General features: G+C 42.9%; 1 protein-coding gene across 1 annotated transcript in view; it reads left to right on the top strand.

Annotated features, from left to right (window-relative positions):
• HTR2A (5-hydroxytryptamine receptor 2A) overlaps window positions 1-18,009 on the top strand; it is a 62,408-nt gene that overhangs the window by 2,237 nt on the left and 42,162 nt on the right. The window contains exons 2-3 of the mRNA XM_041730884.1: window positions 131-834; window positions 4,954-5,154. Coding sequence (XP_041586818.1) covers window positions 423-834; window positions 4,954-5,154 — 613 coding nt within the window. The 5' untranslated portion in view covers window positions 131-422. The remainder of the gene's footprint in view (window positions 1-130; window positions 835-4,953; window positions 5,155-18,009) is intronic.

Raw genomic sequence — 18,009 nt, 5'->3', positions numbered from 1 at the left:
CCACGGGACGCCCGGGAACCACAAAACTTTTCTTTTCCGGCCGGGATCCCAGCCTGCTCCCTGAATGCTCCAAACTCTGCAACGTCTGTGCTAAAAAGTTCAGTCTGCTTTTTTTGACCTTGCTTTGAAGGAAAACCAAAAAAGGGGGAAAAAAGAGGAAAAAAAAAAAAAAGAAGAAGAAGAAGAAGAAGGAAAGAAGTGAAACCCAACAAGGCTCCACTAACGTTGTGAAGGAAGGAGATCCAGAGTCACTGCAGTTCAGCTCCCGGGGGGACAATGGGAGAAAGGAGGCGACCGCAGGAGCCCAGCAGGTGCACCCGCTGCCGTGTCACAGAGACAGGGGACAGGGAGATGCATGGGCAGCCGAGGCTCTAACTTGTTACTTTCTCTGGACTTGGTGTGCCACGGATTCCTGCTGAGACATGGATGTGCTCTTTGAGGATAATGCCCCTTGGAGCCCAACCACCAGCTCCTTAATGCCATCAAACGGGGACCCAAGGCTCTACGGCAACGACCTGACCGCTGGAGACACGAACACTTCGGATGCATTTAACTGGACAGTGGATGCAGAAAACCGAACCAACCTCTCCTGCGAGGGCTGTCTCTCGCCACCATGCTTCTCCCTACTTCATCTCCAGGAAAAAAACTGGTCGGCTCTGTTGACAGCGGTCGTGATTATTCTGACCATTGCTGGAAACATACTCGTCATCATGGCAGTGTCCCTAGAGAAAAAGCTGCAGAACGCCACCAACTATTTCCTGATGTCACTTGCCATAGCTGATATGCTGCTGGGTTTCCTTGTCATGCCCGTGTCCATGCTAACCATCCTATATGGTGAGTGGCAGCAGCCTCCCAGCTGTACCCGCCGGGTGCACGCAGCATGTGCATGCTCCGAGCAGATGAGCCGGGCCCAGGGGCCCAGCTGACCACCAGGGTTTATTTATAGACCAGGGGCTCCCCTGTTACACTCCTCCAATCTCAAAGTGAGCTTGCACGTTCGAAAAGCTCAGACAACCTATTATCACCGGAGAGTGTTGTGCTTTGGGACAAGGACACTGTAATGTAGTCACTTTAAGTGCCCCCGACAGAGTCGTCCGGCAGTAATTTATCTGTCATCCTGAAGCCACTTGCTTTCCGCCTCTATGTATGCCCAGATCTTCCAGCCTTCAGGACAGAACAGGTGGTTGTTGTTGTTGCTGCTGTTGTTGTTGTGTCTTTGTCACACAGTTTTCAGCACTTCTAACAGAGTGGGTAAGACCTTCCCAGGTCCCTGGGAACACTAGTGGGACAGAGTTGGGTTTAATGCTAAGATATGCACCCTCTGCCTTAGAGTGAATGAATTATTCTGGTTTCTGCTGTCCCACCCCCCACCCCCCTACTCCACCCCCCCCCCCAGTAGCTAATTTGGAAGTTTGTCTTTGAATGACCCCCTCAACTCGTGGAGAATAACCATCTCCTGTCAACTCCCCGCAGTGTGTTTGGGAGGAGGGTGGAAACCGGTGGGGAAGGCACTGATGAGTCCTGCGCTCTCCACCAGCCCGGGGACAGTCAGACCCCTCAGCGGGGAGCAGAATGCCATGCTCTTTTCCAATTATGAGCAACACAGCCGGATTTCTTTCAAAAAGAACATTTAGGGAAGGAAAAAAATATATATTTAGGCTGCTGACACAGGCCCGTAGCCGTCCCCCGGAGCTAGAAATGCTTTGTAAGAGCTGGGTCTTGGGGGGCTCAGAATACACAGGTGTATGCATCACCCCAGTGCGCGGAGAGGAGGAGGGGGGTGCAGGGGGGAAGGAGAGGGGCAACGGGGGAGCAGGTGCCGGGGTGCACGGGGTGGAAAGCGCTCCCGGCAAGGCCAGCCCCCCTCCCTGCTGCACCGCTCAGCCGTCACCCCAGAATGATTTCATCAAATTCGCCTGTGGTTCCCAGACACGCCTCCTAGACCCCACCGCCGCGTCCAAGGCAAAGCGCGGGAGTGGGGCCTGGGTCCCAGGGGTCCCGGAAGGGCACCCAGCCCGCTGCAGGGGGGATGGGGGGCCGGGCCGCGGGGGGCGGGGGGGGGCGCGACCCCGGGGCAGGTGAGGAGCAGAGGCGGCGAGGCCCGCTCGGGGTGCAACGGCGCCCCCTGGCGGCGGGCGCTCGGCAAGCGGCGAGTGGCAGCGGGAGCCGCGCCCCCTCCCGGGACCGCCCCCCACCCCCACCCCCAGCCCGACTCCCGCAGACCTGAGCCCCAGGGCCGACCTGGGCTGCGAGCTCAGCGAGGGCGGCGAGGCTCTCGTTTCAGCTCAAGTTTGTGCGTGTGGGTGGGTGTGCGCGTGCAAACAGAATCAGAGAGAAGGGCTTAGGCTGGGACAGCGTGCAGGATGCAAGCCTAAGCCTAGCTGGGGGCGCTCGGGAGATGGGCTTGCAAACGCAGGGGTCGTCCAGCCTCCTGGGCCTGGGCTTGTGCAAAGAAACGGCGACGGCGACGCTCTGTGACCTGCCTGCCCTGTCACAGGTGCTCGGTGCAGCACGCTCGCTGGCGCGGCCACCAAAACACCTAGGGCTTGTGGGACCCCTGATGCCCCTCTACATCAACGACAGGGCACGTAGCATATGCATCGTGCACCCGCCTCCGGTGGTGCTTCGCCTGTTGGCATCCTCGGGGAGCTTTGGATCACTGGGGCCAGCTCTGCCCCCCTCCTGAGCACCGGGGGAAAAGCGCTCCCGCTGATTCCAGTGTTACCCGGGCCAGCAGCCCCACCCGCAAACGTGTTAGAAATGACTCTCTCCTGCCCCCCGGCACAGTCCAGAATCACAACCTGGGGGGGGGGGCAGCAGCACCATTCTATTTTATTCTATTTTTTAAAATTTTATTATTATTTTATTTTATTTTATTAATTATTTCATTTTACTTCATTTTATTTTTACTTTATTTTGTTTGTATTTTATTTTTTATTTTATTTTTATTTTACTTTTACTTTATTTCATTTTTTATTTTTTATTTTTTTTATTTTACTTTTACTTTATTTGATTTTTTATTTTATTTTATTTTAATTTTTTATTTTATTTTACTTTTACTTTATTTGATTTTTTATTTTATTTTATTTTAATTTTTTATTTTATTTTATTTTATTTTTTATTTTATTTTACTTTTACTTTATTTTTTATTTTATTTCATTTATTTTATTTTATTTTTTATTTTATTTAACTTTTACTTTATTTTATTTTATTTTACTTTTACTTTATTTTATTTTTTATTTTATTTTTATTTTATGTTATTTTTTATTTTTTATTTTATTTTACTTTTACTTTTTTATTTTTTATTTTATTTTATTTTTATTTTTTATTTTTATTTTATTTTACTTCTATTTTATTTTATTTTTATTTTATTTTATTTTTTATTTATTTTTTATTTTTGTTTTATTTTACTTTTACTTTATCTTATTTTTTATTTTATTTTATTTTTATTTTATTTTTTATTTTATTTTATTTTTTATTTTATTTTTATTTTATTTTTTCTTTTAATAATACATTTATTTTTTATTGGTGTTCAATTTGCCAACATACAGAATAACACCCAGTGCTCATCCCATCAAGTATCCCCCTCAGTGCCCGCCACCCAGTCACCCCCACCCCCCACCCTCCTCCCCTTCCACCACCCCTAGTTCGTTTCCCAGAGTTAGGAGTCTCTCATGTTCTGTCTCCCTTTCTGATATTTTCTACCCATTTCTTCTCCCTTCCCCTCTATTCCCTTTCACTATTATTTATATTCCCCAAATGAATGAGACCATATAATGTTTGTCCTTCTCCGATTGACTTATTTCACTCAGCATAATACCCTCCAGTTCCTTCCACGTCGAAGCAAATGGTGGGTATTTGTCATTTTTATTTTACTTTATTTTTCATTTTATTTCATTTTATTTTTATTTTTTATTTCATTGTTATATTACTTTATTTTATTTTTATTTTACTTTATTTTTCATTTTTTTATATATTTTTTATTTTATTTTATTTTATTTTATTCTACTTTCTTTTATTATTTTCCAGCAGCACCATTTTAAGACCCTGTCTAGGACACTCTGAGATTTGCTAAAGTTTGAGAACCACTGCTCTTGAACACTTATGACGACAAGAGCACCATACTTTTCTGCGTGGGTTTCACACACACACACACACACACACACACACACACATACACCGAAATCTGAGCTGAATACCTAAAGCTTTATGTAATTATTTTTCCGAATAAAAATATTCCCAATCTGGACTTTTTAATCATTTATTTATTCACACCAACAGCATTTGAGAGACCATCAAATGACATCCCCGTGTGCGCAGTTCTAATGAGGAAGAGGTGGGCTGAACCCCAGGGAACCCAAAGTACATCAAATATGTGAATTGAGTACAGGCGCTGCCCTGCAAGAGGCACTGTAATAGAGGGGCTCGAAAGACAGCGGGACTTCTAACTCATTAAAAACAAAGAGAAGAGGTAGGTGCTAGGGGGCACAGGAAGAGAAATCCCGCAGACAGCCCAATTTTTTTTTTTAAGTTATTTATTTATGATAGTCACAGAGAGAGAGGCAGAGACACAGGCAGAGGGAGAAGCAGGCTCCATGCACCGGGAGCCCGACATGGGATTCGATCCTGGTTCTCCAGGATCGCGCCCTGGGCCAAAGGCAGGTGCCAAACCACTGCGCCACCCAGGGATCCCAGCCCAATTTTTATTTAGCACAACACACTGGCTTAATTCCAGCCACCAGAAATTTCTTAAACCCTGTGTTCTTCAGCGAGTGTGATCTTACCATACTTAGGTACAATTGTTTTAGGCTCTTTAAAATATTGAAGAGTCTCGTGTTGCCCTTTGCCACCCCCTGCGCCTGCCCCCCCCATGGAAACCCTCCTGGCAGGGTGGGCTCCCCACACCGTGGGCCACCCCAGGTCCCTCACTGACGCTAACCTTCCGCATCACAGGTTACCGGTGGCCTCTGCCTAGCAAACTGTGCGCCGTGTGGATCTACCTGGACGTGCTCTTCTCCACGGCCTCCATCATGCACCTGTGCGCCATCTCGCTAGACCGCTACGTTGCCATCCAGAACCCCATCCACCACAGCCGATTCAACTCCAGGACTAAGGCATTTCTGAAGATCATCGCTGTCTGGACCATATCAGTGGGTAAGTGGGGACAGAACTGCAACGGGGGGCGGGGGGAAAGGCCATTCGCGCCTTCCAAAGAGACTCGTTCTGTTTTGTGGCACTCAAACCTGACACGGTGACTATGGGGGTTTTGTGGTCGTTGCCGCAAGGTAGGTTGTACTGTGGCAATTACCAGATTTGCTGTAGGAAGAAAAAGTCTATGAAGGTCCCTGGCCCGCAATGTAAGTCTGCACAGTTAAGAACAGGTACGCCTACGGAGCCAACCTGGGGAGTGTCTGTGCTGGGGCCACTTCCAAATGCTCTGCGCCCCCATCTCACACCTTCAGATTCACCACTCTAACCCCTGAGCTCCCCCAGGGACCTCCTCGTTTATCATCACTGGACTTGTTGTCAATTCAAGACAGCAGATCCCCATGCTGGGGGATACACAGCTTCTGGAGGCCAGAGAAGGTACCAGGTGCCGTGACGCAGAGGGAGAAGGTGAGGACGGAGGGGCAAGGCCCCCACAGGCATTTCCGCCTGCCCAGTACCTCCTCCTGTTATGTCACCACACCCCAGAAGCTTCCAGCACACTTCACTTACTGAGTTCACATCCACCTCTCACCAGGATTGACCTTCTGTCAATATTGCTTGTCACCCAACAAGCAGGAAAGCCCAGGTCATGGAAGCCAAAGGGACAGCTCCCAGGTAGCTAAGTCAATGGCACCTGTCACCTCCGGAGGCTTGGTTTATAACCAAAAGTTCCCTGGGGTTTCTTCTCAAGCTGCAAAGCTTTTTGGCCAACAACACTGCACCTGCTTATGACCACAGAGATACCAGCATCTACTGACAGGGCAGATCGCAGGAGTTGACACCAAAAACGGAGTCCACCCCCAGCTTTGTAATAAAAATCCAAGTTAACAACAGACACACTAGGACATTTGGTGTGTTTCAGTTCCTGTTGTTTGCCTTGCTGCTGAAGAGAGACTCTGTGGAGTCGGTAGCTCCATTTTTTTTAAAGATTTTATTTATTTACTCATGAGAGACACAGAGAGAGAGGCAGAGACACAGGCAGAGGGAGGAGCAGGCTCCATGCAGGGAGCCCGACGTGGGACTAGATCCCGGGTCTCCAGGATCACACCCTGGGCTGAAGGAGGCGCTAAACCGCTGAGCCACCCAGGTTGCCCAATAACCCAAGTAGTTTTTATGGATGAGCCACAAGTGAAATGGGGTCTGGCCAGTGAAATGACCTCCTCAAGACCCCACAGCTTGGAAGTAGGACAGTGCTGATTTTATGACGGAAATGCTAGTGGTTGGAAGACCTTATGCTTATTTGATCGGTTAGAGAACCAAAGCATAGAGAGGTCTTGCTGCTTGCGGATCAGCTCTCCAACCAGTGGCAGGGCCAGGACCCCAAACCTCCGGCACCAAGTTCTAACTGCTGACTGACCGCCTACTTTAGGAAACCATCTCTGCTATACACATACACACACACACACACACACACGCACACCCTCATGGTTCAGGGCCTGGGCAATCTTGGGCTCATTCTAGTAGGAGCGAGAGAATGAAGGCCCCGTGGCTCTCAATCCCAGCCACACCAAAGAATCCTTGGGGAGCATTCTGATTTAGTTGGTCCATGGTAAGGTGACCAAGGTGCAACCAGCAGTAAGGACCACCTCAACACATGTGCTTAGCAAAGGTGGGCAATCATGCAAATGAAGCAAACCATGCCATTGTCAGGTGGCTTCTAGTTTTACGCTTTTACGCTCTCCTGTTGGTGAGACAGACCGTGGGAGAGTCACCCATCTTTTACCTTCCGTCTATCAGTAGAGGGAAGAGGAGAAACTGATATTTCGTTTTCTTGATAGATTTAAATTTGAACGGACGGACCTTGCCTTCCTGAAATATATTCATAAATTAAATTGGTTTGGGATTACGTTGTTAGTTGGGTTTTTATTCTTACAAAGTTTCTTTTCCTAACTATAGTAAATAAATTTGGGTCATTACTGGTTTTTTTTTTTTTTCCCCACTGTGGTCTACAAATATTTAAGTAGGAATGTTCTTTTAAAGGTTATGTAGAACTTAGTTCTAAGTCTCTGTCCTCCTGGTACCTTTTCAAATATTATCTTTAATTGCAACTCTAGGCTTTCTTCGGTTGCTATTTGCATCTTGTAGCTTATCTTGGGTTATTAGCTATGTACAAAGTTGAAATTATCTTTTATATTGATTCATCGTTATTAAATGTAATTCTTCTTGCCTTAATGTCTACTTCATCCGATATTAGTAGACCTATGCTTTGGGTTATCATTCTCTGAATATATCTTATTCTATCTTATTACTGTCATTTCTTTCTGATTTAGTATTTAAAGTATATTGCTTATAAACAGTGCAAGTTTGTTTTAATCCAATCTTTATCTTTTAATTGGAAAATTTTTACTCCATTTATATTTAATGGAGCCCAGGTACATAGTATTCGGATTTATAAATTCTATTATTCTTTCTATTGTCCCATTTATTCTATACTCTAGTTTCTATCCTTGCCTTTTTGTGGTGTGATCAAGAATTCATTGGTCTCCTTTATAAGCTTGTTATTCATTCTTTTAAAGTCTCGTAGTGATTTTTTTTTTAACTTAATAGTCTAACACGAATTACTTTTAACATTTCTTAGACAATGGAAAACTGTAGACTATATTAACTTCATTTACCCACGTCTTTCGTGTTTTTTCCTATTGTCTAATTTTAAGTACCCTTCTAAAACCCGTAGGACCTAAGTGTTCTAGTCACTATTTCCCACCTATTGACCCTTCTGTTGCCATTCGTTGCTTTTGTCATTTCCATGATTCTGCCTGAGTTCAATACTCCTTACTTCTGAAGAATTTTAGAATAACCAGGTAGTTTGCTTTCAGTTTGCTGTTCTAAACATCTTTATTTTTGCCTTCATTTTAAGCAAACTTTTGCTTAATACACAATTCAAGGCTTCTACTTCTCCAACTATTTTTTTAAAGATTTTATTTATTTATTCATGAAAGACACAGAGAGAGAGAGAGAGGCAGAGACAGGCAGAGGGAGAAGCAGGCTCCATGCAGGGAGCCTGATGTGGGACTCGATCTGGGGACTCCAGGATCATGCCCTGGGGCAAAGACAGGCTCTAAAACCTCTGAGCCACCCAGGGATTCCCCTTCTCCAACAATTTAGAAGTGTTATTCCAAAGTTCTAGCTTATAGAATTTTGTTTGATTGTGAGAACTCAGCTGTCAGACTTACCAGTGTCCCTTAGAAATCACCATCTCTTGCCACCCTCTGCTGCTTTAGGATTTCTTCTTTGTATCTTAGCAACTTTAATGTGATGTGCATAGATGTGCATTAGCTTTGGTTTTGCCCTGCGTGATGTTTATATCCATCCTTTGCTATTCAATGCTTTTGGTTAATTTAGCAACATTCTTGGCCGTTATCTTTTGCAGTATTACTTCTTCCACCTTCTCCCTCCCTGACACGTTTCTTGGACTCCAGTTTCACAGAGGGGAGAAATCTTACCCATGGTTATGCCTCAAGCAACTTTTCTACATTTTTTCATCTTTAAGCCTTTAGTCCATCCAAGTAGTTTTATTCCTTTTTCTTCTGGATTAATTATCCTCACCCCACCTACTTATAATTTGCCGCTCAACAAATGTATTATAGCCTTAATAAGTCACTGTATTTCCAGTTTTAAAATGCCCATTTGATTGTATTTAGTTCTCTGGAATGATTCTCCATGTTTTCACCTGTTTTCTTAAATGTTAATCACAGGTGTCTGGATAGCTAATCACCTGGGATATTCTATTTTCTGGGGTCCTTTTCATTTTGGCTATTAGTACCCCTTGTATTTTTTTATTGAATACTGGACACTGTTTTTTAAAAAATGTGAATATTCTTGCTCAGAAAGAGGTGCTTTGGCATTAGCAGGCAGTTACAATAAATGCCCTTAACCCAATCAAGGATGGAGTTAATTTAAGGCTGGCTTTTCATAAACACTGGTGTTTAGTTTATCCTTACACCTAGGGTATATTCCTTCATGACCTCAGATGAAAGCCTGAGGTGTTCTCAGCACTACGAGACTGCTACTAACTCTTCAGCTACTCAGCCTTTCAGTCTATTCCCCTAACGACTGATAGATGACTAACTGGGAAATAGTCTAATACCTTCTTTCTCAATTCCCTTCACTCCAGAATCTTAATTCCTGAAATCCTGGCTAAGTATCCGGAACTCCAAATTTTGATCTTTCTAAATCCTGGAGACAAGGTTTTGGGCCTTGAGCTCTGCTTTATTCGAAACTACTATTACAGACCTCTTCCTCATTTGAGATTCTTCATTGCATCTTTTCTCATCTTATTTTTCTCCCATCTTTGTTCCTTTCATATTTTTACATTTTTAAAACACAATCTTCCTACCTCTGCCTTTTGAGAAAGAAATTCAGCCTGTCTATATCAACTGTCATGATTGACAAAAATCACTTTTATTCTTCCCGTCTTCTACTTCAAAGATTTTCTCTGTAACAGTTCATTTTCCTTATTTCATGTGTTCACTGACTTGTATAAGGTCATCCTTTCCCTTCACCCCATGCTAATAAGTTTGAATTATTTGGCTTTTCTGTTCATTATTGAAGTTCCATCCCAAATCATTGCACTGATATCTCTATTAAAAGATCATAAAGAACCAACGAGGCTGTTTTTTTTCCCTCATTCACCCTGAGTCTCAATTTAGACTTCTGTGTAATTTTAAGATAACTTAGTAGTACAATAGCTTTTTAAGTAAATCAAAGAAATGGACAAACTATAAAGACATTGCTGACTACATAAGAAAGAATTTTATGACTAAAAATAGAAGCAAAATCAAAAGAAAAATTTCAGTGCATGAACAGACCAAGGGTTGATATTCCTAACCTACAAAGAGGACCTACATTCCAATCCACAAAAAGACAACCCAATAGGGAAAGAAATATGAATATGAACAGAAACATGAAATGGACAATATATGGAAAAGTGGACAACAGATGGATTGGAGAATGCTCAGTTTCTTCAACAGTCATGGAAATGTAAGACGATGTATTACCATTGTTCACCTAATTAGGCAAAATTAAAATAAGTGGAAACACCCAGAGTGATACCCTGTGTATGCTCATATCCTACTTGTGTGAATATAAATTGTCCTTGGACAATCTAGCCAAAGTTGTTATCATTTGACCTACCAGTCCTACTTCAGACCGTCTTTCCTACAGAAAAACAGAAGTACATGTAAGGACCTTTAATGCAGTCATCTCAGAAATTAGCAGAAAAGTAAGAAGGTTGGATTATGGTTTGCTGTACTGGCTCTATCCTATTTACACAGCATTTCACAGCTCTTAAGCATATTGAGATAGAGTTATTGGATATTTGACTGGAAAAACATCCATGACCGTAAGTGCAAAATGCAAGATTTCAGGGAGGTATGGATGATCTGAGCCTAGTCTGGTTAAATAGGAATGATTTATAGAAATCTTATTAGCAGGAAGAATCTGAGGACTTTACATTTGTCAAGAAGGGGAAATTAGGAAGAAGGAAAAAAAAAAAAAACAGCAGGATGGTTGCTTTTTCCCTGTAACCTTCTGTATAGTTTTGTCGCAAATACTGTCAATGTTTCATTCTTAATCATCATAACATCTGTGCCGTGGGAGGGAAGGCTTCATGGAGCAGCTGGCTGACCCTCCAAGTTGGCTAGGACCTAACAAATGGCAACCTTGGGAACCACAGCCCAGATGACTCAAGTTTTCCTGCACTTGGTATTTGAGGTTTGCTGCTGCATACCCCCCGCCTTACTGCTACCAGCTTGGTCATTTTACTGTTGCCAAGGTTTTCATCCAATTCTGAGGAAAATGAACGCAATTACAAATCAATTGCACTTGCTATTTGTGAGCTTTCAGCGAAGAACTGATGACAGAAAAGATTGACGCATTAGATTAAGAATGACCCTAGGATTCTCTGGATTTCATCATCCTTCCACAAACCCAATTCCCATGATCAGAGGTGACCGTGGCTTCGCTGCGGCATATAAGACGAGCAAACCCTTTCTTCGCAACAATTGACTTGCTAACACCGTGTGAGAAGAGAAAATGCTTTATTCCCTGACTCTCTTTAGCAGGTAAAGGTACAGGTTAGATAGATAAAGGACGATTTTTCACTTCATCATATGATGGCAAAGACCCCAAATCAGAAATCTGTTTGCAGGTCATGGAATAATTTTGAGCTATCGTGGGTCCAAATAGAATGGATTTTTTTTCCTTCCCCCTCAAGGTTTCCATAGCTACTGTGCTCTTCATTACTATTACTTTGCTAATAGAAGAAAGATCAGCTGTTTCATTAATTCAGAACCGATGTCCTCACAACAGACAGCTTCGCATAAACCCTCGATTGAAAGCTTAGGCCACCAGGTACAATACAACCCCTTGCCTTTAGGCAGGTCAGAAATTTACCTTCTTAGTACAGATTTATCAAGAAACTTTGGGGGACCGTGAAAATAATAGCTCAGTGTAGTTTTATTTTTTTAATGGACAATTAGAGCATTTTTTTTTTTTTTTGTCTATGAACAAATTTCCATCTTGTGTAGTTGGCTGGACATAGATCTTGGTTATAAGCTAAAAGTCTGGAGTCAGACAATCTGGTCTGTTGTTCCTAAGCTGTGTGACATTGGACAAGTTTCTACTTTCTCTGCACCTTAGGTTTCCAATGAATAAATTATAGTAACAGGACCCAGGTCACGGGGTTTAGTGGTTGAGTAAATCTAGTTGTGTCCTAAGTGTTACAACATGTAAACTTTTCTGTACGGTTTTTGGTATCTTCCTAACAGATTAGTGGGATTAGCTTTTGTCTCTTTTCACAATTTATCTAGGTATTCCCGATGTGTAACTGGTCATTTGACCTTGGTGGGTTCCCCCCCCCCCATGAATTTTTTTTATGACTTTTTATATGATCTGTGTATATTCTTTATTTTAGGTCTTCTGAATTTTGAATTACTAAAATTGCCTTTCCCACTACAAAGTTTTAAAAAAAACCCTTATTTTTATAGTTTTTTTTTTTTTTTTAGGTTTTATATTAAGTCTTTGAAGCATCTAGAATTTAATTCTTTTATTCTTGTGGCACAGCTACTTATACCTTTTATTTCCCCCACCGATCTGATAGGTCACTTTATCATAACCCAAGGTCCCATTGATATTTGGGTTTATTTTTTAACTTGTTCTGTTGATCAGTTTACTCTTTTACCCAGGGTGTACTTTCATTTGAGAATATATAATGGTATTTATTACCTTAGATCAATTCCCTCATTCTTTCTCAGACATTTTATGACCATTTCCACTTGCTTTGAGTTTTAAAATTGAGCTTCTATCTAGTTCCAGGGGGGGAAAAATGGTTTTATTGAAATTCCATGTAGTTTTATAAATCAACTTTCTAGACCTTTCGGGTGGTGTGACTGTGTACTTTTTTGGTCTTTTCTATTTTTCTGTGTGTCATGAGCAGGCTCACATTCTATGTAGAGTGAGGCAAATATGTATAGACAAACATAACTACCTAAAATTTTAGCATTTAGAAAATCACATACACATTTAGGTCCAAGAAGAACAATAGAATAGGATAGAAAAATTAAGCATAGTTCAGTATCTTCTGAAAAAAAAAATACTTGCAAAAATCCAAAGTGAATCAGCTGAACAAAATGCTCTTAAAACCAGTGTTCTATTGGCCTTTATATGCTGGGGCAGATTCCCAGCTCCACTGCCTGAAACAAAGACTCTAAGAAGTCCTTCTGGGATTCTCTCCTCTGGGACCTGGCAGGTTCATGCCCAACTCCCTTATCGCCAGGAGTCAGCCAGCCTAGGAAGTGGAGTCCAGAAATTGCTGAAGCAACCAGGGCAGGAAGTGGATGGGTTACCTGTTCTCTCTCCCACTGCTGGGACATCTCAATGTAGGCAAGCACCTACCAGGACATAAAGGCAAAATCGAAGAATTAATCTAATTCTTCCTTTCCCTTGGTTTCTTGACTCATTTTTTCTCCTGGGTGAAGCAAAATGGTCTTTTTTTTTTTTCTTTTTGCTTCTGCCATAATGCACTGTCCTTTCCAGAAGGCTAGGTGCGAGCTCTGGGCACCACCTCAGGCTGCAGGTGAGTGGGTGGGCCAGTGTCTGGGAGCTACCAGCTTGGAGCAGGAGCAGGGCTGCTCACGGCCACATGGAGATTGCAGTCCTCCCCAAGAGTATCGCAGCACCAGACAGCTGCCAAGTGGCCGGCCATACTCTCACAGCCCTAAAGTAAAGGCCCTGCAGAGCCACCACCCACTCAGCCCACCTTCTCTTGTCCCTGAGAGTGCCATGATCCTTTCCCTTTTCTCCCCCTACAGGTGTAGAATTTAGGAACCTTCCCCTGCTGACCAGCACTTCATACTTAGAAATATCACAGAAAGGCTAGGCTCTTGGTGGACGTATCCTTGGTTGTCCTTCAGCACACTTGCCCCTGGGTACGAGGCCATTTAATGGCCCATGTAGCTCGAAACCTGCCAGAATGACAGCTGACTTCTTTCTGCATGGCAGACTCCGCCATAGCTATGGGACAATGTGCTCAGTAAACCAGCACTTAGCATAACTCTCTGGGGCTACTGGAAACTGGTGAGAAAAATTAAGAAGTGATTTGGTGGTAACGAAGTGCTTTATGCCTTGTCGGTCTGCTGCTGTGGCCTGCTTCGTGGACACTTTGGCTCTTTTGAACATTCTATCAAGGCAAATGAAGAAGGAAAGGAGGGATGGGACTGAGACTTCTGATGCTTCTTGACATTGAGAGCAGAGAGCTGGCATCCATATACTGCCCCTTCCTGCCCACGGGCTGGGTCAGGAGTCCGCAGCTTGTGGAGGCTTCCACGTTCTCCAGGTCCAACCATCCTTCCTGGGCTAGAAGATAGATAGATAACCCTCAAGTCACACGTTACGGTCGATCATCGCTAAGTTATCACCAGCACCCTTCGTGTCCTAGTACCTGTTGCTTCAGTGGCCTAAAAAAACCCCAGCCCTGGATCACTCAGACCACCACCGCTTACTGTTATCGCACCCACGTAACAACCTACAGCTGCCAGAAGAAGTCACACGCCGAATCCCATGGCGCCACATAGCTCTGGTTTCCAACTTTGCCTGGCCCCTCATTGTGGTCAGTGCCTTGGTTTGTCCCTCCTGGACCTTTCAAGTTTTTTCCTATTTAAGTTGTCTCAACCTTAGACCTCCATTCTCCAAGCGTAAGACCTTATCCTGTTCTCTTCTATGAAAGGCCATCAAGCCCTTTTCCCTACTTCTGCTTTCTAATTCTGCTTTTGTCAGCTTCCAAGCAGGTATTCCAGGACTATCCATATTCTTCTGTACTTTGTCTCTACTTCCTATCCTTCCCCAAAGCATTTGTTTTCCCCAAAGCATCTTTGACTCCTCCTCATCCATCTCTCTGATTTACATTTATTCCCCTAAAAATTCTACCCTTGCTTGCTCCATCTTGTCACGTTCACACCTCAAAGCACCAGCCAGCTTTGGCCGCCCTTCTCTTTACTGTTCTCAAGGTCACCGAAGCCTTTCTGCTTTCCAGTCCTATCTAGAAGACTTTAATAATGTAGTCAAGTAATACATGAATATGGTCTCAATGTGCGAACCCAGTGGCCCAGACTACAGAGAATGCAGAGTTGCCCTTCATCTCTCCTGCCTTTCCAGGCCCGCACCGCAGTCGGAACTAACCTTGAACCCCACCATCACCATTCAATGCAGAGCATAAGCAGGAGAGGAGCAAGGAAGTCACACCCAGCCAGGCTCCCTCGGATTTCAGCCTTTTTGAGAAGGCCCCTCGGTCCTCTTTCACTAGGATACCCTTTGACTCTGTTTGCACTTCAAAATGCTCCCTTCAAACCCTGCTGACCTTTGCTGCAGTTTCTCTTATTTTGGCCCTTCCTTCAAGTTGTTTTTTCTAAACCAGGTCCCATTTGCTGTCCTCCACTTGTGAATTACTAAGAAGAGCGCACTCTTTTCATGGGTTGCTCTAGTTGATTAAACACCACAGAAATGCGCTGATCACAATCAGCGGAAGGAATTTGAGGATCATGTACACACGTGTCTGGATATTGTCCTGATTCAAAAATGTTTCTCATTCTTTATCTACGACCCTTTTGTGTATTTAAGTCTATGGATTGATCGCTTTCCTTTTTTTTGTTTGTTTGTTTTTTTTGTTTTGTTTTTTTTTTTTTGTTTTTTTTTTTTTTATCGCTTTCCAAACTCTCTCTTTCCTCTGCTCCTTTATTAACTCTCAGATGAACCGCTGGAAGTTTACGTGAGGACCTGTATTTACAGGCTACACTCGAATGGTTGAGACACGACCAATTCCCCCCACATTTAGGGAAACCACTCAGTTTACATATTTGATATAAGAACTTTGGAAACTACCCAGGATATAGTAACCCGTGGTTTGTTTATTGAGGGATGCTTTCTTAAACTTCTAATAGCACAACTAACCTTTCTTTTTTTTTTTTTTTTTAAGTTTGTTACTCATTAAAATTTCATCTCATCCAATGAAAGACACTCAAGCCTATCTGGAAGAAAGTTGATCCTCATTTGTTTTGTTTGGTCCCCCTGGTTACCGTGTCTTTGTTTTAGGCTCTAGCTACTGAATCCCTAGTAAATGCCGGTGATGTACCACAAACATGTATCTGTGGTTTCTCTACTCGGAGGGAAAAGAGATGTTCTTCATATCTCCCATCACCACCCTGTGCCAATCCTGCCAGCATTCTTTTTTTTTTCCTGCCAGCATTTTATTACGGCTCCGACCACTCCATTCTGGCATCACCATTCTTAGATGCATAATGAGCCATTACTTCTTGGATGTTCATGGTGCAAATTTACCCACCCTGAAGACCCTATTTCTTTTGATTTGTCCTCTAAAGCCATTTACCAAGGAATCAGACACATAGGAGACAAAGTATGAGTGTAGTTAGCCATATATAGAAGCTCGATTTGTTGTACGAAGGAATAAACGAATGAGAAAAGGATATAGGGAGACTTGGAAGAAAGGGTTGGGGAAATAAAGGAAGGGAGAGAAATGGGTTTCTTGAGAGGCTCTTATAGTTTTTCCCTGACAGCAAGTCATCTTTAATATGTCCACCTATGCCAGCTGTTTTATGTACAGGATCTCACTTGGCCAAGTACAGCAAATGTGTATTTGCATACACATCTCTAGCTTTTTCAGTATTCAGATTTAATGTCCGTTTCCATAGAAACAGGTCTGGCAAGGCTGGTTCACAGAAGCTAAGAATGAGAGACATAACATGAGAATTGTGCTAACTTCAGGCAAAAGCTAAAAGTCATACTTTTGTCTTTTCAGTAACTTGGTGCTTTAAAGTCAGCAGGAGGGAGCCTTATTAAGTCAAGCAAGAAGCATTTTCATTTTTATTACTGAGGGTTCTTTTTTTTTTTTTTTTTTTACTGTTTACATTTCTCATAAAATTGAAAGCAATTACAGAACAGTGTTAATAGGCAATGTTCCTCAGGGGAATGGAAAACTTTCAGATTCTGGTTATGGTCTTCTGAACAGCCCCTGCCCAGCCAACTATCTTAGCCACCGCCTGTTCACCTGCCTATTTTGAGGTATTTCATGGTTTAGCCAAATGTTAGGAGTATTACACTTGAAAAACTCCAACAATAAGACTGAACTGTACAAGTGAAATATTTCTCTAAGCATCTCTAGTAATCATTCTCAGACCAGTTCCTGAAACTGTGGAACAGACAAAGTGCTAATCCATAAATGAAGACCATTTCACCCGTGGGCGAGAGCTTCCTGCGTGTCTGTGAAGGCGGACTCTTCTGTAAGGAAACAATGGAAGCACAATAAGATTGCTGTAAGATGCGTATGCCGAGGGCCCCTTCCCAGACCCTCTGGTTCAGTAGCAATGGAGAAGGCCAGGATGTGGTTTGCCTTATGGAGCACTGACTGCCTCAACTATCAGGGTAGAATATGAGGGTTTTTTTTTTTTTCATGGATATTCTCATGGACTACTTTGCACGTTCTTTTCAGCTTTCAGATTTGCACATTGCATGTCCATGTACTTGTAAGGAACCTATAAGCATTTCCACTAGTAGTGCACAGTTGTTCGGCCGTGCAGAATGTACCAGGCTTTTAACTTCTTAAGGGTAGGCAGGAACCATGTCTTACTTGCCTGTGTTCTTCACCATTAGTACCAGTAAGTGTTGGATAAATGTTTGCAGAACTGACCAATGAGCCAATCCTGATTTCCTCAGTTTTGTTTTTTTTCTCCCCCTCAGTTTTCATTTCAATTTTGTCAAGGTAATAAGGTACCTTCTCACATAAAGGAGTATCATGTTATTGGAGAGCTATCACCGCCCGTCAATAACTACTAGAATTTAAGAAGAAAAGTACAACTGAGACGACATAACTAATTTCCTCGGAGCTCTTTTGAAACCATTTAGAAAATCTTAAGTCTCACATGGGAGTTGTATAGAATTAAAATACATTTTGATAATCCTTTCCAGCTTTATAATTCCGTTTTCTACTCTTGGGTCTCAATACCTAAAACTGTCAGCAAGCCTCTGAACAGCGGTGCTTTTGTTTCAGTAGCCAAGAATTCTACTTCTAGGTTTCCATTCAACCTTCAAAATCATACTCAGAAACGGTTGGGGATCAAAATATGGAAAAGCACTGAAACCTCCTACTAGCTTGACCAAACTACAGCGTAAGCTGCAACTCCTATCTGTGCACCTATCTGGAAAGTTTACCAATTCTTCATAATTATTTTGAAACAGGGATGGTTCCTGGCTGAATAAGCTAATGCATAGACCCTATGGAAAGAGTAACACTAA

The sequence above is a fragment of the Vulpes lagopus genome, chromosome 16 (genome assembly GCF_018345385.1).
Source record: "Vulpes lagopus strain Blue_001 chromosome 16, ASM1834538v1, whole genome shotgun sequence".
In the NCBI taxonomy this organism is placed as follows: Eukaryota; Metazoa; Chordata; class Mammalia; order Carnivora; family Canidae; genus Vulpes; species Vulpes lagopus.
Note: the sequence above shows the minus strand (reverse complement) of the source record. Positions and strands in the feature narration are given on the sequence as shown.